This window comes from Panthera onca, chromosome B3 (genome assembly GCF_046562875.1).
Source record: "Panthera onca isolate mPanOnc1 chromosome B3, mPanOnc1 haplotype 2, whole genome shotgun sequence".
Taxonomy (NCBI): Eukaryota; Metazoa; Chordata; class Mammalia; order Carnivora; family Felidae; genus Panthera; species Panthera onca.
In genome coordinates this window covers 141,488,056-141,507,378 of record NC_138344.1, presented here as the reverse complement: position 1 = coordinate 141,507,378, position 19,323 = coordinate 141,488,056, and the positions used below count along the sequence as shown (strand labels likewise).

The window sequence follows — 19,323 nt, the reverse complement described above, 5'->3', positions numbered from 1 at the left end:
TGCTGCTGGCAGACCTGTGACCGTCCGGGCGCCCTCCCCTTACAGATCCCAGCCTGTGGCACTTGGGTTCCGTCCCGACATTCCGGGTGAAGTCTGACCGGCACATAGAGAGCGCGGCTATAAGCCCCCTTCTCCTGGACCCCTGGTATTAATTCAGCCTGACAGCTCGCTAACATTTTTGGTGCCGTCACTCATTCTCAACTACAAACCTTTTGGTATTTCTTCACCTGTAATGTGAGACTCGGGCTAGCCCTCCGCTAACGATACTACAGTGTGCCCGTCCCTCTCGCCACAAACCATCACCTGGCTTTCTGTCTGCTTACTGAGCAAAACAGGGGTGATAATTCACACACTGTTACCCTCTGGGGTTCCTGGGAGGCTGAAATAATAGACATGAAAAGTGCTGCATGAGCCATGCGGCGCATGAAATGTGCACGATATCCTGACTGGGTTATAAACCCAGGGATCTCTGCCTGTCCTGAAATGTTTGACCTCGCGCTCCATACGGACTGAAAACCAGATCTGTGGAAATCAATCTTTTCTCTGGAGGCGCAGAGGCGCCACTGTGGGCCAGGTTTCCTGCCACTTTCTCTAGAGCCTTGGCTACTAAGAACGCCTTTTCTGTTCCCAGGAACACAGCCGTCCATCTGGGGAAAGAGTGTCAACCACATTCCAGGAACCTGCCGCTTGAACACGCGATTCCAGGTGGAAGGCTGTGCCGGTAACTTCTCTGTCAGCCTCTGGGAGTCTCTCAGAGTCAACAGAGCCTTCGAATTTCTCCGGGACATCACTGAGGCCCGCCGCCAGTCCCTCCCCGCGTGGGGGAAAAGGTCACCTCCCAGAGGAGCCCCGACGTGTGCTTCCTGCCGAGGCCCCGGAGAGCAAGGTGCGTGTTGGCTTCGGGGAGTCCCGTTCCGCGGCGCCCGGCCATTTCCAGCACACTGCGCTGTCTTCCTAGTGTGCCCGGAGGCCAATCAAGAGGTGGGAAGGGCACGGGAAACTTGTCCTAGTAAAAGCAATCACCCAGGGACCACCCACGGCGATTCAGGAACCGCACTGGGTAACAGGCCTTACGTCAAAGCCACGTAGCGGGGAGGTGCCGCCCTCCCAGCCGCCACCCAGGGGTGCTACGGAAACGTGGCAGATGTTTTTGGCGGTCGCCATGATTGGGGCTGTATATCCTGCGATACGTGGGACAGGGTACCTCTGAAAGGCGGAGCCAGAACCAATGAATTGGAAGAACAGGGAAGCAGCTTCTGGAAGATTTCTAGAAAAACCTTGCTAGCAGTAAGGCTCTTCGGCCAGGGAAAGTGATGCCTCTGAAGGTACCAAGAGCTCCAGGCTGGAACCTTTATGAGGGGTCCTGCGGTGGGGCTCTCCCTTTCAGCCACAAGAATCTGAAACTTAACAGGGCTGTTCTGGCCAAAGCAGAAACCCATTCAATAGGCAACATACTAAAAACAAGAGTCCTAAGTTTCTGTTCTTGGTTTTCCAATTGCTAACACGCGGATTCTTGCAGAGACAACAGCTAACCTGCTGCTCAGTTTAGCAAGGGCTTGGCCAACAAAGGATGCCCGGAGACGTTATTCGGGTAGAGATTTTCATAAATGCTGAAACCACAGAAGTGTTAATTTCACTGCTAAAAATGTCCCTGTCGATCTCTGAGAGTTGAAGGAAGAACACTTGAAGTAGCAACCAGAGTCACTGTGGTTAAGCTACATCAAACCCTTCTTCCACATCTCTATTTTAGTCCGGGTCATAGCACACTACTCTGCCTGAGCTACGTGGGCACGACTACTCCTCACACACACAGGCGGACTGATCTCGTGTGTGTTTGCACAGACTCACCGGGCACACTCACGAGCCGCCTGGTCTGATGTGCCCGGGATGTGCTCTTAGGGACAGAAGTGATCTCAGACTCTTCACATCACCTTGATATTCCTTCCAAAGCAACACTCTGGGGGCTGAGGAACCAGACCTTTTCACAGCGTATCACTTATGGCCACGCAGACAGAAAGTAACACTAACACGGTCTGCAGTATCGTTTTCAGAGCCATTTCACATCCATTATTTTATTCTATGTTATATTATGTTATATATGACAACAACACAGCGAGGAAGACAGAGTGGGGATGACCCTCTCTATAAGACAGACGTGAGCAATGAAGTTCAGAACAGACAGTTTGCTCAAGGTCTCATAGGAGAAGATGGGGGCAGAATGTGAACCCACATCTTCTGACTCCAAATTTTGATTTTATTTATGTATTTTTACCTATTTTCACTGTATGTGTGTGTGATGGGGGGGGGGGGGCATACGCCCTTGAGTATAACCTGTGGCCCCAGCACTCACCTGCTGATCCTGAAGCTTGACCCCAACGACTCTGAAGGTGTTGCTGGCAGTGTTGTGGTAGATGTTGATCCGGCTGAACCCCTGCTGGCCAGCTTTGATTGGTACCCATTTCTTACTGGTGTCATCGTAGACCATCACGGAAGCCCGGGCTTGGCAGATACTCTGTTCACTGCAGACCAAGAGAAAACGTAAGCGTCAGCCTCAGCCGTAAGGGTTCTGGAAGCCGGCTTTCCCTTTTCGGAAACGGAGGCCGACCGCTCCTTGACACAAAGAAACTTCCAACTGTCAGGGCTTCCAACTGCCCCCGGAAGGGCTGTTTTCATTCTCCAAAGACCTCGAGGAGTAGAGAGGAAATACTGTGCCAACATTTCCCATAGCTTAGAAAAGACAGCCTTCCCTTCAGGGAAAAAGTGCTTGAATGAGACAAGAATTCCAACCACAACTGTCTACACCATTCCGGTCATGGTGTTAAATAAGACACTGCATTAAAAGCATCCAAGTGTCACAACGTAGGACGTAGCCATTCGTTGCCCCCATTTTGTAAATGTGCAAAGAGTGGCTCAGAGACTTGGAAACATTTACACAAATGCACACAGGTATTCGGAGACTAAATTTGGGATTTCCACCCAGTTCTTTTGACTGTAAAGCAGATGACACACATAATATTCTTCACAACATCTAACAAAAGGCTCAACGTCTGACATTATGATAGGGAAGCATCATACAAGCTCTGCGGACAACAACACGATTAGCTGACCTTCTGCAGAACAGAGTGATACAGATGACACTACAAGAGGGTCGTACCATACTTTGCTGAAGGCATTTCCCAAGCAACTTCGTCTGTTAAGAACATGACGGAAACCAGGAGAGCAGCACTAAAAGCCCCGGGAGAGAGAAAGTGGTCATCTACCAAGATCAGTGCACCACACACAGCTCCTGCCGGGGTGTTGAGAGGGAGGCTCTCTGAGCCCACTGGCCTCTTCACTGGCATATGAGCCCGATAATCTTGGATGCATGGTTTCTCGGTCTCTAGCACGCGAGAATTCCCAAACTGAAAAGGTAAGGCATGCTCGTTACGGGTAGGCACGCCCACAACAGTGAGGAGTGGCAGTTATCAGCAAAGGAGGGCATATGAATGCAATTTCAGAATTAGAAACAATATTTAAAGCCCAACAATTCGAGGCCAATATAGAAGGAGTTTGCATAATAACAGATAATCATAACGTTGAGACTAAGCAGTCTCAACAAGAAAAAGTCATGTGATGTCCACTTAAGGAGTCAGAGAAGCAAAGTATCTGAAAAAGATCCCTGCCCCAGCCCCAGTGGTTGGGTGACAAAATAGGGGTGTTTGGGGGTTGGCCCTCGGTTGACCTGGAAACCTCCGCCTGGCCTACACAGTCAGTTCCTAAGTCTCCCAAAGAACTGGGCTTCCTCAGGACCCAGCTCCCCTGTGACTCAGACAGCAGGTGACCTAGTGCACAGACTGTTACAATCTTAACAATAATCGTGTGTCCAGGGTACACACAAGCCCTGCCACACATGCTCCTCTGCTTTGCTTTACATTTGACGACTGCCCAGCCAACGACTTGCTGGGCCAGTGCTGGGTCTCAAACTTCCTGCCGGCCGCCCCTCCCCCCCCCAGCTGTGCTCTGGGGTTCAAGAGTCTTGGGTGGGCTTGACCTCAGCCGACCAAGCCGTGTGTTGAGAGCTCTGTGCGTGGCCAGTCACATCGGGAGTGAATTGTTATGCAACGGTGCTGCTTCTTTTTTCCCCATAAGTCATTCATTCATTCGACAAACATTTAAGGGGAAATCAGTGATGATCAAAACAGGCGTGGTTCCTCCCCACAGACAGCCAGGTTAGGGAGAAAGAAGAAAAGCAAATGGTGCTGTGCTTTGACTTTTCTGAGTCTGGGAGCCTGAGACCGTGTATCTCGCACGAGACTGCACTTAGGAGGAGGAGTGCTCCTGCCCGTGCTGATGACACCCGGTAGAAGTGAGAGGAACGAGGACACAGCAGCAGACAGGCCTTGGTTCAGACCATGGTTCCACAGCCACGTGAAGCGAGCACAGATAAGGTTATGGCCTCAACTGTGTCACTGACCGCTGCTGACACGCTCCGTCGCTGACAGCGAATGCCAAGCAGGTGTGTGTTCCTAATGCGGTCCCGACATACTTCCGAGGTCACAGGGATCTGAGCGGAGACCCCAGCCCTACCGCTTGGTGGCACGTGCCCACCGAAGCCCTTGGGATGACTCTGGGGAAGCAAATCCGGGAAGGTACTGTGAGATGGGCCCCGCTTTCTAGAATCCCTGTGTAGCCGCCACTCGAGTGTGCCCTGCAGGTCTCCTGCTGTGGGAGCGGAGCTGACCCACGGCCCCAGCCTCCGCCGCCCTGGGTGCCCCACCCAGGCATGCACAGAGGCCACACTTCTCTGGCTGCTCTCCACCAACGACTGATGTGCCAGCTCGCTCCTGCCTGACGTGGGGAATCTTCCAGGGGGGAAACCTTCGCTCGGGGCCCTGCATCGGCCTGAGACGCCTCCCACTAGGCCCTTCTGCCCCTTCTCCTTTCACACCTGCATCACGGCCTGAGGCTCCCCCTGCCTGCTCCCACTCCCTCTGTCCTTCACTGACGGTTCCCCGCGAATCTCGCCTGCTTATCATCCGAAGGGTCTTGGGGTCTGCTTTGTGGAAGACCCGAAGTGACCCGCCGTGCTACAGCACAGACAGGGGCATGCCTGCAGGCCCGGAGCCTGGCACACAGCAGGTGCTCAATCAATGCTCCCTGCAGGCCCTCAGGGCCTAGAGATGACCTAAGCCACGGACAGTCATGACCAGTGCAGCTGGTCTTCTAAAGCTGCCTTCTAAAGCAGCTCTACGTGCAGACGAGGCCTTGAACCGAAACTGCTTGTTGGCGGGAGGCTTATTGTTCCCCAAAGTAGTTTCGGTGGTGAAGTGGTTTTGGCCGTTCGGCAGCCCCCCCTCGTTCTAAGCGACATTCCCCTCCCTGTGTCCTCCAGAGTCACAGAGGTGTCCTGGACGGCCTGGGACGGTCCACTGGACGGCTGAAGGGACCTCCCCTGTTACTCACGGGACAAAGCCGCAAGCCCCCTTGCCGTCCCCGCTCACTCTCCTCCAGTGACCCCTGCTTTGTCCCGTGCTCCCTCCCTGTCCAGGTCCTACGGCCGAGTGTCATGTTTTCACATCAGTGTGACAAGCACAGAGGCCAGTGAGTCAAAGACACTTAGTGATGCGGAGATGAACAGGGCAGTCCCTGCCCTCAGAGGGCTCGCAGCTACCGAACACGCGGCGGCTCGTCCCACGCCTCAGCGAGCCTGGAGGCGCTGGGGGGCCTGGAGACTTTCTGTGACTTTCTAAAGAAGACGCCCTGTGTGCTGCCCACGAAGGGCCTCAGCCCCAGGCGAGCTCAGGAAGGGGATGTGGGGCTCCGGGCGGGGGAGGCAAACAGCTCAGCCGGCGTGCTATGCAGGGAACTGCAGCTCCTGGGGGCCGGGGCCAGGGGAGGGGGGACCTGGGTCACCACATGTCGTTCAGGGTGGCACGGGCAGAAGTGCCCACTACTGTGCTTTGCCCGAGCACGTGCTTACACACCAACAGCTATCTTTCCCGTTGTAATTACAGACACGGGTTCCCTGCGGCTGCTGTATTCAACACCTTACGTGTGCAAACCGAACCTGGCATTAACCAAAAAACCCCATTCTTTTTTTTTCCCGTGTGAACGGCGCTGGCCTGTCTCTGTTTGCTTTATCACCACTAACAAAACTGAAATGCAAGAAAATACCCATGTCTTCTGCCTAAGATTCATCTTGCTTGTATTTTGGGATTTTTGTTTTCGTTTTCATAGGATACCGACTGCTCTCCAGCCTGGACCTGGTCTCTGAGCTCCACGTAGTCACCTGTCTTCTCTGCATCTTGGCTGGGTACGGAAACTCTGTACTGTCCCCAGACATCATGAACTTTGTCTAAAGCGGTTAGCATCTGAGGGCGGTTCAGGCAAATGTTTTCTTTTTAAAAATATTATGAATGAATGAGTGAATTATTTTTTTGAAAAGTACATATAAAATTTCCTTTACTAAATGAAAACTGACAATTCCTTCCTCCTCCCCGCCCCCCCCCCCCCCCAACCCCCAGCAGGCCACATATACTCTGTGCCCGTGCTGACCGGTCCACACAGCTCCCACCCTCCCCGGCTTTGAGGTGCCCGGAGGCACACGGAGCTGGAAGGGAAGCTAAGGTCAAGTCTCACGAGGGCCTCTCTCTGACAGGCTGTCTTTATGTGATCAAAACAACCGGCTGACCAGCAGGGGGGAAATGCATGGGAATAGGCTGGTTTATGCTACATGACGCTGGGTCACCAGCCTGATGGACTTTCTCCCCCGCGGGACCTAACAGGCTGCTCTGAGCAGTAGGTACAACCAGGCTCTCTCCCAGAAGAAGTCTCTGTTGGGACAAGTGGTCCAATCCTATTGTCATCTGGGCGTTTGTACGGGTACGTGTATGGGTATGTGTACATAGGAGTGTGCAAAAAGTTGAAGCCTGTCATTTCCCTCCTGGTGGCATGTGAGACATCTGTGAAGCTCTGAACAGTCCTGCTGTCAGGAGCTTAGAGGAGAAAGACTGTGTGACTCTGGGCTTCAGTTTCCCCAACTGTTCAAGGCTAATCTGACCTCGGGAGTCCCTCGGACAGCGGTGAGTACTTGCTGGGCCCAGCCCCAAGTGAGGCACCACCAGTCTTGTCACTGGCTCAGCAGTTAACGCTTTTAGACCACACATCAGAGACTGCTACTGAGTATCTGCTGAAATCCCTGGCTTAAAAAGAAAAGGCGCAAACCACACCCCAGAGTTTCTGTACACAGCCAGGGATCTTCCTGGACCTGGCACGAAAACCCCTCGTGCATCTGGAGATAACACTAATACACAGGAACAGCGTGCAGCCCAGCCCGCAGTGCAGGCAGCCGGAAGTCGGCCTCACGCTCTCGCCCGGCCGATGCTTCTGGAAAAGCGCAGGACACCTGCCCCGCCAGCTGTGGGACGTGACGCGTCAGACGGGGAAGGAGGTTTCTGACCTTCTCCCAGGAGTACGCAGCCCCTCCATCCCAGCCACACGCCCTCTAGCGCAGTCAACTGGGAATCCCCTGCCACCCTACCAGTAAGGACCTTTCTGGGCTTTTTCAACAAAAGCTTAAGAGAACAGAGTACAAATTTATCAAGCAAGGACAAAGGATGTCAAGCCAAAAAGGGAACAGAGAGGCACAGGGGTAAAGACAGAGGCTTGCTGGAAAACTAAGTCCAGGGTTGGGCACGGAGACCCCCGTGGCCAGAGGCCGGCTCCCGGCACTGTGCTCGGCTCTGCACCTGACCACAGCACTTTTCAGTTTGTCCTGCCCCTCAGTACCCGCATCGGCCTCCTCTTCCCCACTAGACTGTGGGGACCCTGCTGTTGCCCTCTCTGCCACCCCAGTGTGTGTGCTGTAGACACTAGTAATTGTTTGTTGAATACATGACTCCAAGTGGCTAAGTGTGTTCATGATTGTGAGCCCGTGGGAACATTCCGTTTACAACCCCGCTCCATTTATCCCGAGAGGGCGAGTGGCTGCCAAACCAAAGCATCTGTTACGGATTACTAACACTGTTCTTGGTCTCATGACGCCCGGGATCGGAGGGCCGGGAAGCCGCGACTCTGAGCTGGGCCCACAGCGCCCAGTTTCCGGGAGGCAGCCGCGTCCGCAGGGGCCCCCTGGCCTCGCCCTGCTGCCCGCCCAGGCTGGGGAGACAGAAGGCTGCCCTGGGCAAGTGCGCACTGCCCTCCCCAGCTCCTCGTGAGAGTCAGCTGAGGATCACTTCTGCAAAGACATGATCCCCCCTCCCTGTCCCCTCCTGCTCAGCCCGGTGCCCTGACTCGGCCGCCGCCCCCTGAAGACAGAACAACTCATCGCACAGTCTGACTCTGTCTCCCCAGCGGGACTGGGAACCGGGTGTGCCTGGGGCCGAGGGCAGGTCATCTGGCACTAATACCCAGACAGGACAGCCGGACAGCCCATGCGGGGAGCCAGGGTGAGCGGTGCCCCTACTGGGAACTCTTTCTTCACCTCTCAGGTTAAGCACCTGATAAGCACCTGTGAACAGGGGCGGGGGGGCGGGGCTGATGCGAGCTGGCATGAACTGTCCACTGCCCACCCCCTCTGCTCTCCCATCAGGCTCCTGCCTGCCCTGCTTCCCCCATTTTCTCAGCACTTGCTCACGCCCCAGGCCCCCTCTAACCTGGCTTCTGTCCTCGATGTGCACTCAGAACCGTCATCTCCCGTCTCAAACAAACGTGCCACAATGTCCGTAGTTCTGAAAATCTCCCCTGCCTCTGCCTCTTTCTACTCTTCGGCTTCCATTTCTCTCTGGTGGCCCCTTGCAGCCCGCCTTGTGTGAGGTTTTCTCTTTGCCGCTTATACAAGGGGTATTTAAAGGGGGGGGCACAGAAAGGCTTACCGAGTCTAAGGATTCCCTGAAATTATTTGCAAAAGTGAGCATGTGAGCTTTTTCTGAAGTAGGCTTTTACCGTGTCCTCAAGGGGTCTTTGCTCCAAAACAGACTTTTAAAACCACTTTAAATCGTGGTGCTCCCCAGTGTGAACCACTTAGAACTTCTCTTCTCACTCTGTGCCCGTGGTTCTCAACACTGTGTGCCTAGGAGTCAGAGAAGGTGCTTATTAAAATACAAATCCTGAGACCCCTCCTCGGGAAATCCTTGGAGCAGGAGCTGGAGCCCTCCAGCACTAAAGAACGGGAGTCGTGACTGTTACCCGATAAAATCCCTGCCCTCGGCAGGCAGGTGACCCTTGCTTCACGTTCTGCTCCTTGCCGTCCTGGTCATGACCCACTGACCCCATTCTCTGTGGCCTCTCTGATCTTGCTCATGCAGTCCCCCTGCCAGGGACGCCTTTTCCGGCCTAGGTTACCAGTAATGCCTACTCACCCACAACGACTACTCATGCTGCTCTCTCTAGAAAGCTCCCCTTGGAGCCCTAGGCCAAGTTAGATGGTCCTTCTCCGGACCCTGCTAGCATATGCTGTGCCTTGGCGTGTGACAGCTCTCGCGGCAGGGGACCGGCAATCTACCTCAGGTCCCTCTGCCGGGCAGAGGGTCCTCAAGGACCACCACCTCAAGACAGGCTTCCCTGTGGGGTGGTCAGAGGCTGAGGCCAGAGTTCCCGTCCCACCGGTTTATCTTCGGAGTCCCGAGACAACAGGGCAAATTCTTTGCCGGTCCCAGGGACCCTCCCTCCTAGCTGTCCTGGAACTGGGCTGCCCGCACTGTGCCTGGCAGAGACCAGGCTGGTGGCAAGGCCGGGTCTGGCAGCAAAAGCATCCTCCTGATGCCGGGTCAGTTAAAATGACTCTCTGGTATCACTCAAGAAATTAAAGAAGGCGTTTCCTCTTCCTTAACGTGCCTTCCCTCCTACATCCACAGGTCTACGTCTTACCCCTTCTCAAAGCTCAGGTCAGGAGTCACTGCCTTCAGCCAACCTCTGGTTCTCAGAACATTCATTCCCATTCCCTTAATAACTACCAGGGGAAAGGCACACCGCGAGGTTCTGAGGTTGAATGGGACGAACGGGATGTGTCCTGCCCTTAAGGACATTGCAATCTAGCAGGAAACACACTCAGTTACCAGATGGGTACACGCTAGGGGCATCACAGGGAGAACACGGGGCTCCGTGGGAGTGATTCTCCTCTGTAGACGGAGCTAATACAGCCCAGGTCTTCTTCTAGGTGAACAGCTCAGGCCCCGGTGTGAGCCACCAGCTCCCACCATCCCCCGCCCTCAGCGTGGCACGGTACCACCACCCTCGCGAGCCCAGGCTCAGCAGGGGCCGAGTGAATTAATGTGAGGAGGGAACGGGGGAGGCCAGAGAGAAGTGGCCATAAATAAATGTTCCCAAAGCCAAGCAGAAGCAGAGCCAGACTCTGAGGCGGCTTGTAACGTCCTGACTTGTTTACTTTCAACACGCAAGCAACGAAAGCGACCTTGAAAAAGCAGGCTGAGAATCACCAGGGAGGAAGCCCTTCAGCTGGCAGCAGGGGAGGGTGCAGCCCGCGTTAACCTGTCTGGGCGCCCCAGCACAGAGAAATACGTGCTCGGCTCCCCCCCAGCGCCAAGGCAAGGGGGCCATAGGGAGGGGGCCGTCCTCTCCTTCGCCACACCCGACTCTCTGAAGCGTGAAGCACACCTCCTACATGATGTCATGAGATACTCAACCCTCACGGGCAAGTGGTTACATTTATCCCTGTGTTACATTAAGTGACTTGTCCAGAGTCACCGGGGAAGGGGAAGTGGGGGGGGGGGGGCAGACACCACTAGCTGGGACCCTGCCTTCCTCCTTCCTCCTTCCTCTGGAGGCCTCTGCCTCTGGCTTCTTGGGCCTCACTCCCTCCGTGTCCCCACTCACCTTTCAATTCCCCCTCCACGCACACACGCAGCACCCCCTCGCCCCTAGGCTGCCCTGCAGTCTCCCCAGGGCCCTCCCCTCTGTTCCACGCCAGCTGCTCTCTGCAGAGCCACTGGTGGTGTTCCAGGGCACCAGAGGGGACAGACTCACCCTCGTTCTTGTCCTCTTAGCCCCCTTGCCGCAACTTTCCCTTGGCTCTTCTGGTGGTGCTATAGCTCAGTTCATCTCCGGACTGCCCCTTTTCTGACCAGTCTTCCCCAGTGAACAGGGGCAGAGGGAATGTCTGGAAAAGGCCGGGTGGCTGGTGGCAGCCAGGAACCAGAGGTGCACCAAAACACGGGCCAGGGACATCCAACCAACACTGTCCCTCGTGGAGACCGTATGGGGAGGCGGAGGGGGCACGGCATCGGAGGCTGCCCAGGCCTGGCCTGTCATCCGCTAGCCGCATGGCCTTGGGGAAGCACGTGCCTGGCTGTGCAAAATGAGGGAAATGATCCTTCTCGACTAGGTTTCAGGGTGGCTGGGACTCGGCGAAGTCTGAGGAGATTAACAGGAGCGCGGTTTACTGCCATGATTAGCCGCCAAGCCACCATCTCGAGCAAGAAACGTTGGCTCGGGTCATAGCAGGTCTGCGTGAGCCGAGATCAGGTGGAATCAGGACGAAGCGCTCCTGTGCCCACACGCACGGCCCTCGTTACCTCTGATTCTTTCCACGTCCACACAGAAAACCGAGGTCTCCAGCAGGTTCTTCGGTGTGGCCTGGAGAACCACCGCAGGCATCCAGGCGGCGGGACCTGGGCTGCTGGGTACCGTGTTGTGGAATGCCCACGCTTGAGCTCGTCCACCGGAGGGGCGGATGCAGAGCCTCCCAGCCAGGCCTGGCTCCCAGGGAGGCTCGAATGCCAGGCCCGGAGCCCTGCTCTGCCCACCCTCGGACTCTCCTCCGGCCTGTCGTCTATGCCACCTCCAGGGAGTGTGATCCCTCCCCACTGAGAAGAGGCTGCTTCGTTTTTCCTTATACTGCTTACCACTGTTCTAAAAGTCTGCTGGTTTTCTCTCTCCCCCACGAGGATGGTTCTTTTCTCGGTTTGTTCGTTTTAAAAATACTGCTCATCTCTGTAGTTCCGGTAACTGTGACTAACGACTGCTCGGTAAATATCTTTGGATAAATGTGTGCTTTTGAGTTTGCCTAGTTTTGATGGCTGTTGTATTTCTAAACCTTCAAGGACTCTTCAGTGGGGGTGCGGGGACCACACCTCATGTGCGATCTGGCCATCCCTGCCTTCTCTGTCTCTCTCCCTGCATTCATTTAAAAACAGAGCAAGAAAACGCCTGATTTACTGAGTACTGACTATGTCTCAAGTATGCCTGGTACTTGAGAGAAACTCAGCCATCTGTTGAATACAAGATGCGGTCTGTCCTTGAGGGGAGGGCACACGTGCACATACAGTCTACAAGGCTCTGAGTGCTGTGTTCAGGTGTGTGCAAAGGACCACGGGTACAAGAGGAGGGCACGGTTAACCCTGCTCCGGAGGAAGGGGAGGCTTCCGGCAAGCAAACAGGTGTCAGCAAAGGCACGGAGGGAAGAGCTCGGCCTCCCCGGCCATCACCCTGGGCCTTGCACCACTGCTCAACACACGTTCAAGTCCCGGTCGGACGCACCACGGGCACCACCATGTCCCAGTTCAGTGACTGAGAAACAGAGGGACTTGGAACCACAGCTTTGTCAGAGCTGAGAAATACAAGTGCTTTATTTAGATGGAGGAAACAGGCCTGGAGAAGGGAAGTAGGTTTCCCAGGGTCCTGTGGCGTATGTGGATGGGCTGTGTCTACACCACAGATCTTCCTCTCTGCCATACGGTACAGCTTTTCTGCTTTACTTACAGCATTTTTACCACGTGGGACTTATCTCTTTTATGTTTGTTTTTTTTTTCCTTCTGAACCATTTGAAAGTAAGCTGCAGACATCACGGTATTTCAACCCTAAGGTTTTTAGCACACATTTCTTGAAGATAAGGACATGCCAATATATGACTTAAATACATTATACCTAAGAAAAGTAACTTTACTAATAACTCTGGTATAGACCCCATATTGCAGTTACCCAAATTCTTCTGGATCCAGGATCTCCCCCTGCATTTCATGCGGTTGGGCTGCCTGCTTACTACTCTCTTTCAAGCTAAGCTAGAATTGATGTTTTTCATCGACACTGACTTTTTTGCGTGAAGAGTTCCGGCCAACTGGCTTGTCGGCTGTCCACACTCTGGACGGCTTCCTCAGGATGAAGTTCACAGTGAACAACAGCGAGAACCTGACAGAGGTGACAGGGGAGGGGGAGGTGACTGGACCCCATCACAGCAGGAAGCACATGATGGTAGTGCCTCCCTTTCAAAAGGCAAGCGGCTGAAGCGAATGAACGCCAGATCTCTCCAGGGGAAAGGAACATTTGCCCCTTGGTCATTAGTTAACCATCCAGAGGGTGACTTTTTTCCCCTCGATGGAAACGGGCCTGAAACACGTTGAATGTTATGTTCTACACTTAAAACGTTTTTTTCGGAACCGTTTCACACCTGAAATGGGGAGTAGGTTCCTCGCTCTATGTGGGGGTGTCACCTCATAAAGCTGTTCAGCTTCAGTGACACCCCTGCACCTCCTCCCCAGATCTCAGTGCCCCTCCTTCCCTGCGGGAGCCACCGTCCCGAACTGGGTGCTTACCAACTCTGTGCGTGCTTCCTGTAGTACACGCACGTGACTATTTCACGGAAGCGGTTCTTGAGATGTTTGGTTTCAGGACCCTTTTACACCCATAGCAATTATTGAGAATGCCACAAAGCTTTGGTTTATGTGGGGTATGTCAATCCATATTTACCGTATTTGAAATTAAAACAGAATTTTTTTAGGGGCGCCTGGGTGGCTCAGTCGGTTGAGCGTCCGACTTCGGCTCAGGTCATGATCTCACAGTCTGTGGGTTCAAAGCCCCGCGTCGGGCTCTGTGCTGACAGCTTGGAGCCTGGAGCCTGGAGCCTGCTTCCGATTCTGTGTCTCCCTCTCTCTGCTCCTCCCCCACTCATGCTCTGTCTCTCTCTCTCTCAAAAATAAACATTAAAAAATTTTTTTTTTAAAAACTGAGAATTTTTTAAAACACAACAATGCACAGGGGCACCTGGGTGGCTCAGTCAGTTAAACGTCTGACTCTCGGTCTGGGCTCAGGACATGACCTCACGGTTCATGAGATCGAGGCCCACGTTGGGCTCTGTGCTGACGGCGCGGAGCCTGCTTGGGATTCTCTCTCTCCTTCTCTCTCTGCCCCCCTCCTGCTTGTGCAGACTCTCTCTCTCTAAATAAATAAACATAAAAACAAATAAAGAAGCAACTCTCTAAACCCACCCCTCCCCCAAACAAAAACAGAACCAAACACAAGAACGCACAAGCACACATTTCATTACCTGTCACAGTTGACAATGTCAACACGTCATGTAGCTTCTGGAAAACTCCACTGTGCATTTGTGAGATAAGAGTGAAAAAGGCAAACACTGCCTTAGTGTTATTAAGAACACAGTGTTGACGCACCCCCTAAAAGGGTTGTTCTCCTGGCCACATATGAGAGTGGCTGAACTACAGCAATGAAGAGAGAGGGTGAGGTCTGCATACATTCACACAGACACACTCAAACGCTGACTGTCTGAGCCCCAGTTTCGTAAGAGCCAGAATTAAAGGAAGGCTTTGGGTGAATGAAGCCTAAATTCAGTGTTAGCCCAGACGTCTTTTCTTCCATCCAAATTGGTTGGGAGGGTCAGACTGCTACATCACCTGCAACGAAGACGTTTGCCTTTTCTCCATTATAATGCCACCGTCCCAGATGCTTGGACAGCTGGCCTCCACTTCTCTGTGGAGTCTAGTGAAATTGGAAAAAACCTTCCCACCAACTGTTGACACAGTCTGATATTCTTAGACTGAACCTGTCTCACACCCACTTGCCACACTTTCTTTCAAGGCCACCAACACAGTCCTTCCTCGGGGGGCCATCTGATAGTCCATGTGGACCTCAAGAACATTCATAAATCCCAGTACATGCCTGTGTCCCCACAGTATGTGATTCTGATCGCTTGCAGAAATGGAATGCGTTTCAGCACAACCTGGGGACAGCTGTAGCGATGTGGCTGGACCAAGGACTGGGGCAGGATGCTGATCCCTGACGGTAAATTAATAGCCTGGGAATGAGACCCGGCTGAGCCCCCAGCTGACACCCCTCGTTACCAGCACGGCAACCGGCTCAGTTCAACACACATCTGAGTAGGTGCGGGGACGGGCAGAAATGAGTACCACTGTGTCCTGGGGCAGGCTGGGAGCACAATGATGAACGAATGGGTGACTGGCAGAGGTAGGCATGGGGTGCCACAGGGGGAGAGAGAAGGTCTCCTTGTCTCTCGTCGTACGAACGGTGTGAAATCAGAGACCGCGGAGGATAACAGAGGTTAGACGCTCCGATCCTAACTTTGACTCTGCAATTTGGGGCAAGGTCCTTCGACAGGCGACAGTCAAGCTTAGCTGTTGAGAACACAAGAGATCCGGTTTCAAATCCAACTCTGTCAAGCGATACCTGGAACGAGTGACCTCTTTGCTGACCTCTGTTCTCACGTGCAGGATGGGATTAACAACGTAACACCTCCGAAGATGAGGATTAAATACGATGTACAGAACAGAATCAGCATAAGGCTTGCTATGAACACTCAAAAAAGGGTAGCTTTTATTTTTCTTCCTGGGGTGTTACCAAAGTAAAACCACTGGATCAGACCAGTTCTCAGCCACGTTTTGCCCAGCACATCCGCAGGGCACAACACACTCTCACGGGAACAGCCCAGAATCACTGTGAAGATGCTCCTCAACTGGAGGCACATTGGATTCTTTGGGACAGAAGAAGACTGAGAAGTTGCAGGAAGCTCCCCAAAGGATCTGGGTACACGTCCCTGGGAATAGTAACTGAACAACATGATCTCCAAGGGCCCGTTTGACCGTGAGCTTCTGGGGCTCTCTAACTTGCCTGGGAGAAGACGTCAAAGGAAGCACCCGCTACTCCTAGAGACGGGATTCCAAACCCTGCTGCAGAGGCAGAGGTGTGGGCCGGAAGGACTGGGGGGGTGGACCCAGGCTTCTCACACCTCTACACGTTCAAGACCTGCAGGACAGCGGAACAGGCCGTAATGACCGTGCCCTGACAGCCGACTAAGAATCGACGGTACAGGGAGCCTCGGCGCCTTCCCTGGCCGAGAGCAAGTGGACCGTCTGCCGTTCTGGCCTCTTTTCTACCACGCCACGCCAGGAAGCGGCACCGAGGAGCAGCTCTGGTAGCCCAGGCATCTCCAGGGTCATACGACAAACGCAGTTAACGACGTGCAGCATTTGGACAAATGTGCATTGTCTTTGTGTCCGTGAGCAAAGCAGACAAAACCCTCCCCTCCTGGAACTTACATTCTAGAGGGGTGGAGACAGACAACCAATAAAATAGTATATAAATTTGGGGTGCCTGGGTGGCTCAGTCGGTTAAGCATCTCTAGGTTACGGTTCAGGTCATGATCTCATGGTTTCGTGAGTTTGAGCCCCGTGCCGGGCTCTGTGCTAACAGTGCGGAGCCTGCTTGGGATATTCATTCTCTCTCTCTCTCTCTCTCTCTCTCTCTCCTTCTCCCTCTCTCTCTTTCTGCCATTCCCCTGATCATGTGGTCTCTGTCTCTCTCAAAATAAATAGACTTAAAAAAGTTAAAAACAATTTTTTTTATTAACACTTAATTATTTTTTGAGAGTCAGAGAGAGACAGAGCGTAAGTGGGGGATGGCCAGAGAGAGGAGACACAGAATCGGAAGCAGGCTCCAGGCTCCGAGCTGTCAGCACAGAACCTGACATGGGGCTCAAACCCACGAACCGTGAGATGACCCGAGCCGAAGTCAGTCGCCCAACCGACTGAGCCACCCAGGTGCCCCCAAAGTTTTTTTAAATAGTAAATAAGTTTGCAGTGTGTTGGAAGGTGAGAAGCCTTTAGAAAAAATAAAACACCCAAGCGCAATAAAGACAGGAGGGAGACAGGGAAGGGATTAAGGTTAGTTGGCTCCACGGAAAGGGGCAGATACATTTTCTTCCGTAGCCTTTCTGGCCGCACCGTGAGATCAGCCGCTTCCCGCTTGCTGCGGTCTTGTTCAACTGACATTTACCGGGAGCCCGCCGACGCAGGCTCCAAAACCCCACGGACCCCAGCCGGCGCTCCAGTTATTGTACCAAGGCTCCCACCCCCACTGTGGCAAAAGAAACCACAGATCCCCCGAGACAGGTGTGAATCACTTTCCTTCACACCCACATCTGACCCACCAGGATGTCCTGGAGCCCGTGCCTCTGAAGCACATGCCCCCCTACACTGGCTGCCCCGTCCCTAGTCCAAACCACTCCGATTCGCTGCAGGACCGCAAGAGCCCCGGGAGGGCCCCCTGCCTCCACTCTTGCCACAAGGAGAACCATCCACGCAGCGGCCCGAGTGATTTTTCTTAAGCCTCTATCGGACGCCTTTCCTCCTGCTTAAAACCCTCCAAAGGCTTCCTAAGACAATGAAGGAAATCTAAACTCCTCGCCAGGCCTGGCGGCTCTGTGTGAGAAGGCCTGCCTTCTCCTCTGCCCTCACCTCCTTCCCTCTCCAGATCCAAGGAGCTTCAGCTTCCCTGTTCTTCGACTCCTGACCCCACCAAACCGTGCCCGTCAGGGCCTTCACACTTGCCCCCACCTCCCATTTCCATCTTCAGATTTTGGCAAGGCTGCCTCGTGGCTGACCTCGTGACCTCCCGGCTGAGGTGTCTGAGTAAATGTCCCCAGCGGGGCCGCTGGGTAAGGCGATGGCCCAGCCATTCGCCGCCAGCCTCTGGCACATTCCGGTCTCTCTCTCCTCTGTGGTTTCTGGTTTCTGGACTGTGTCCCTGCCCCCAGTGCGGTTTTGGGACAGGACGGCCTGTCTTGTTCCCCTGCTTCCCTGGCACCCAGAGAGAGCAGCCCCCGGGGGACGCTGACTGGGACGCTTGCTCCTTTCCTTTTTAAAGTCATGCCCTCTCCTTCTGAGCTCCCCCGAGAGCCCCCTTTCTCCCGGAAGTCGCTCCTGACAGCCCCAACATCTCAACCCGTGCTGCTCTTCCCATCTACGCTCCCCACTGCGCGTGCGCGTGGCCCTGAGGCCTCGCGGGCTCTCCGTTTCTAAGTGCTGTCCCCCCACCCCGCGTGTCCCCGCGTCTCTGAGCAGAGACCAGCTCTCGGTCGGTGCGGAAGGGCAGAGGACAAAGCATATGGAGTCAGGAGCCATGAGCTCAAGGCTAGGTTTCCCGGCGGGTTGCTCCTTCTCTGGTTTGGTTTCTTCCTCTGTGACGCGGAAACGATAAAAACGAGACTCGCCGCCCTGAGGACCGCTGAGAGAAAGAAGGGCGACACCGCCCGCGAGGGGAGGCTGGACACCGCCACGTGCCCCGGACACTCCGGCTCCCAGCCCACAGCTGAGCGCTCGGACAGCCGGAGCTGGGCCTGGCAGACAAGTTTTCGTGACTCGAAAGCCCCGTGACCCCGGCACAGGCACGACGGTGACTTAGGAACCTGGATGTGTACGTACCCTGTTCTGTCAGCAGGAGGAAAACCAAAAAGCTGAAAGGCCTTCCAGCCGCCGTGCTTGTGGCTACCGACCCTGCCCGCCGGCGCTGTGCGTGCGGAGGGCAGTGCGGGGCAGCGGGGCCTCTGGTTTGGTCGGCCACTACCTCAGTCACCAGACAAGTCCTGCCTGGACCCCTGGGCTCTGGGCCCCCACTTCCTGGTGTGTGCACCTCAGAGCTGGACTCCTCAGGCAGCTTCCAGACTTCAAAAGCATCATCGCCAACAAGACACTCTTTTTTCCTCAAAGAAATAGGGAGGGATACTTTAAAAAGATGAAAGAGACTTAGTTTGGCTGAAGTGGAGACAAGAGGCTTAAAGCACCGCTAACCTGGATGATCTACTGTGGATAGGCTCCTAAGGGCCTTTCAAGATGGAAAATTCCAAGACTCTGACAATTTTAAAAGACCTTTAAAAACCCGTGTGGTTTCCTCCCGTTCACTTCCGACGTACCTTCCTGCAAGCGGCGGTTGACAGGCCAGAGTGAACGGCCTGAGCTATTCACACTGTACCTCACAGCTGAAAATGACTTCGGTCCCTTCCCACTGTGGACGTTCACATGCCTTGGAGGTGCAAGTATTCTGTTCTCCACAGCCCCACCCACAAGTCCTTTAAAGTTATAGGAAAATCACTAAAATCACAGAAAACCAGCTGCAAAGGAGCAGGAATAAAGCCAACCATAAAGAGGATGGCGTGTTTTCCTGGCCCCGGCGACTCTGGGCCTGAAGGAAAGGATTCCGGCGGCCTGGCCAAGGCTGCGACGCCCCCTCACCAAATCCCCTCTTCTGCTGAGCGGGAGTGTCGGCCAAGATCTCCTTACTGTAGGGCCGGTTTTATTAGCTCAC

The 19,323-nt window shown here is 54.2% G+C and overlaps 1 protein-coding gene across 5 annotated transcripts in view; it reads right to left on the bottom strand.

Moving 5' to 3' along the window:
- The window catches only part of EVL (Enah/Vasp-like), a 267,581-nt gene that overhangs the window by 172,170 nt on the left and 76,088 nt on the right, over positions 1 to 19,323 (bottom strand). For all 5 annotated transcript variants that reach the window (XM_060620741.3, XM_060620742.3, XM_081795995.1 and 2 more), the window contains exon 2: positions 2,351 to 2,519. In XM_060620741.3, coding sequence (XP_060476724.2) covers positions 2,351 to 2,519 — 169 coding nt within the window. The remainder of the gene's footprint in view (positions 1 to 2,350; positions 2,520 to 19,323) is intronic.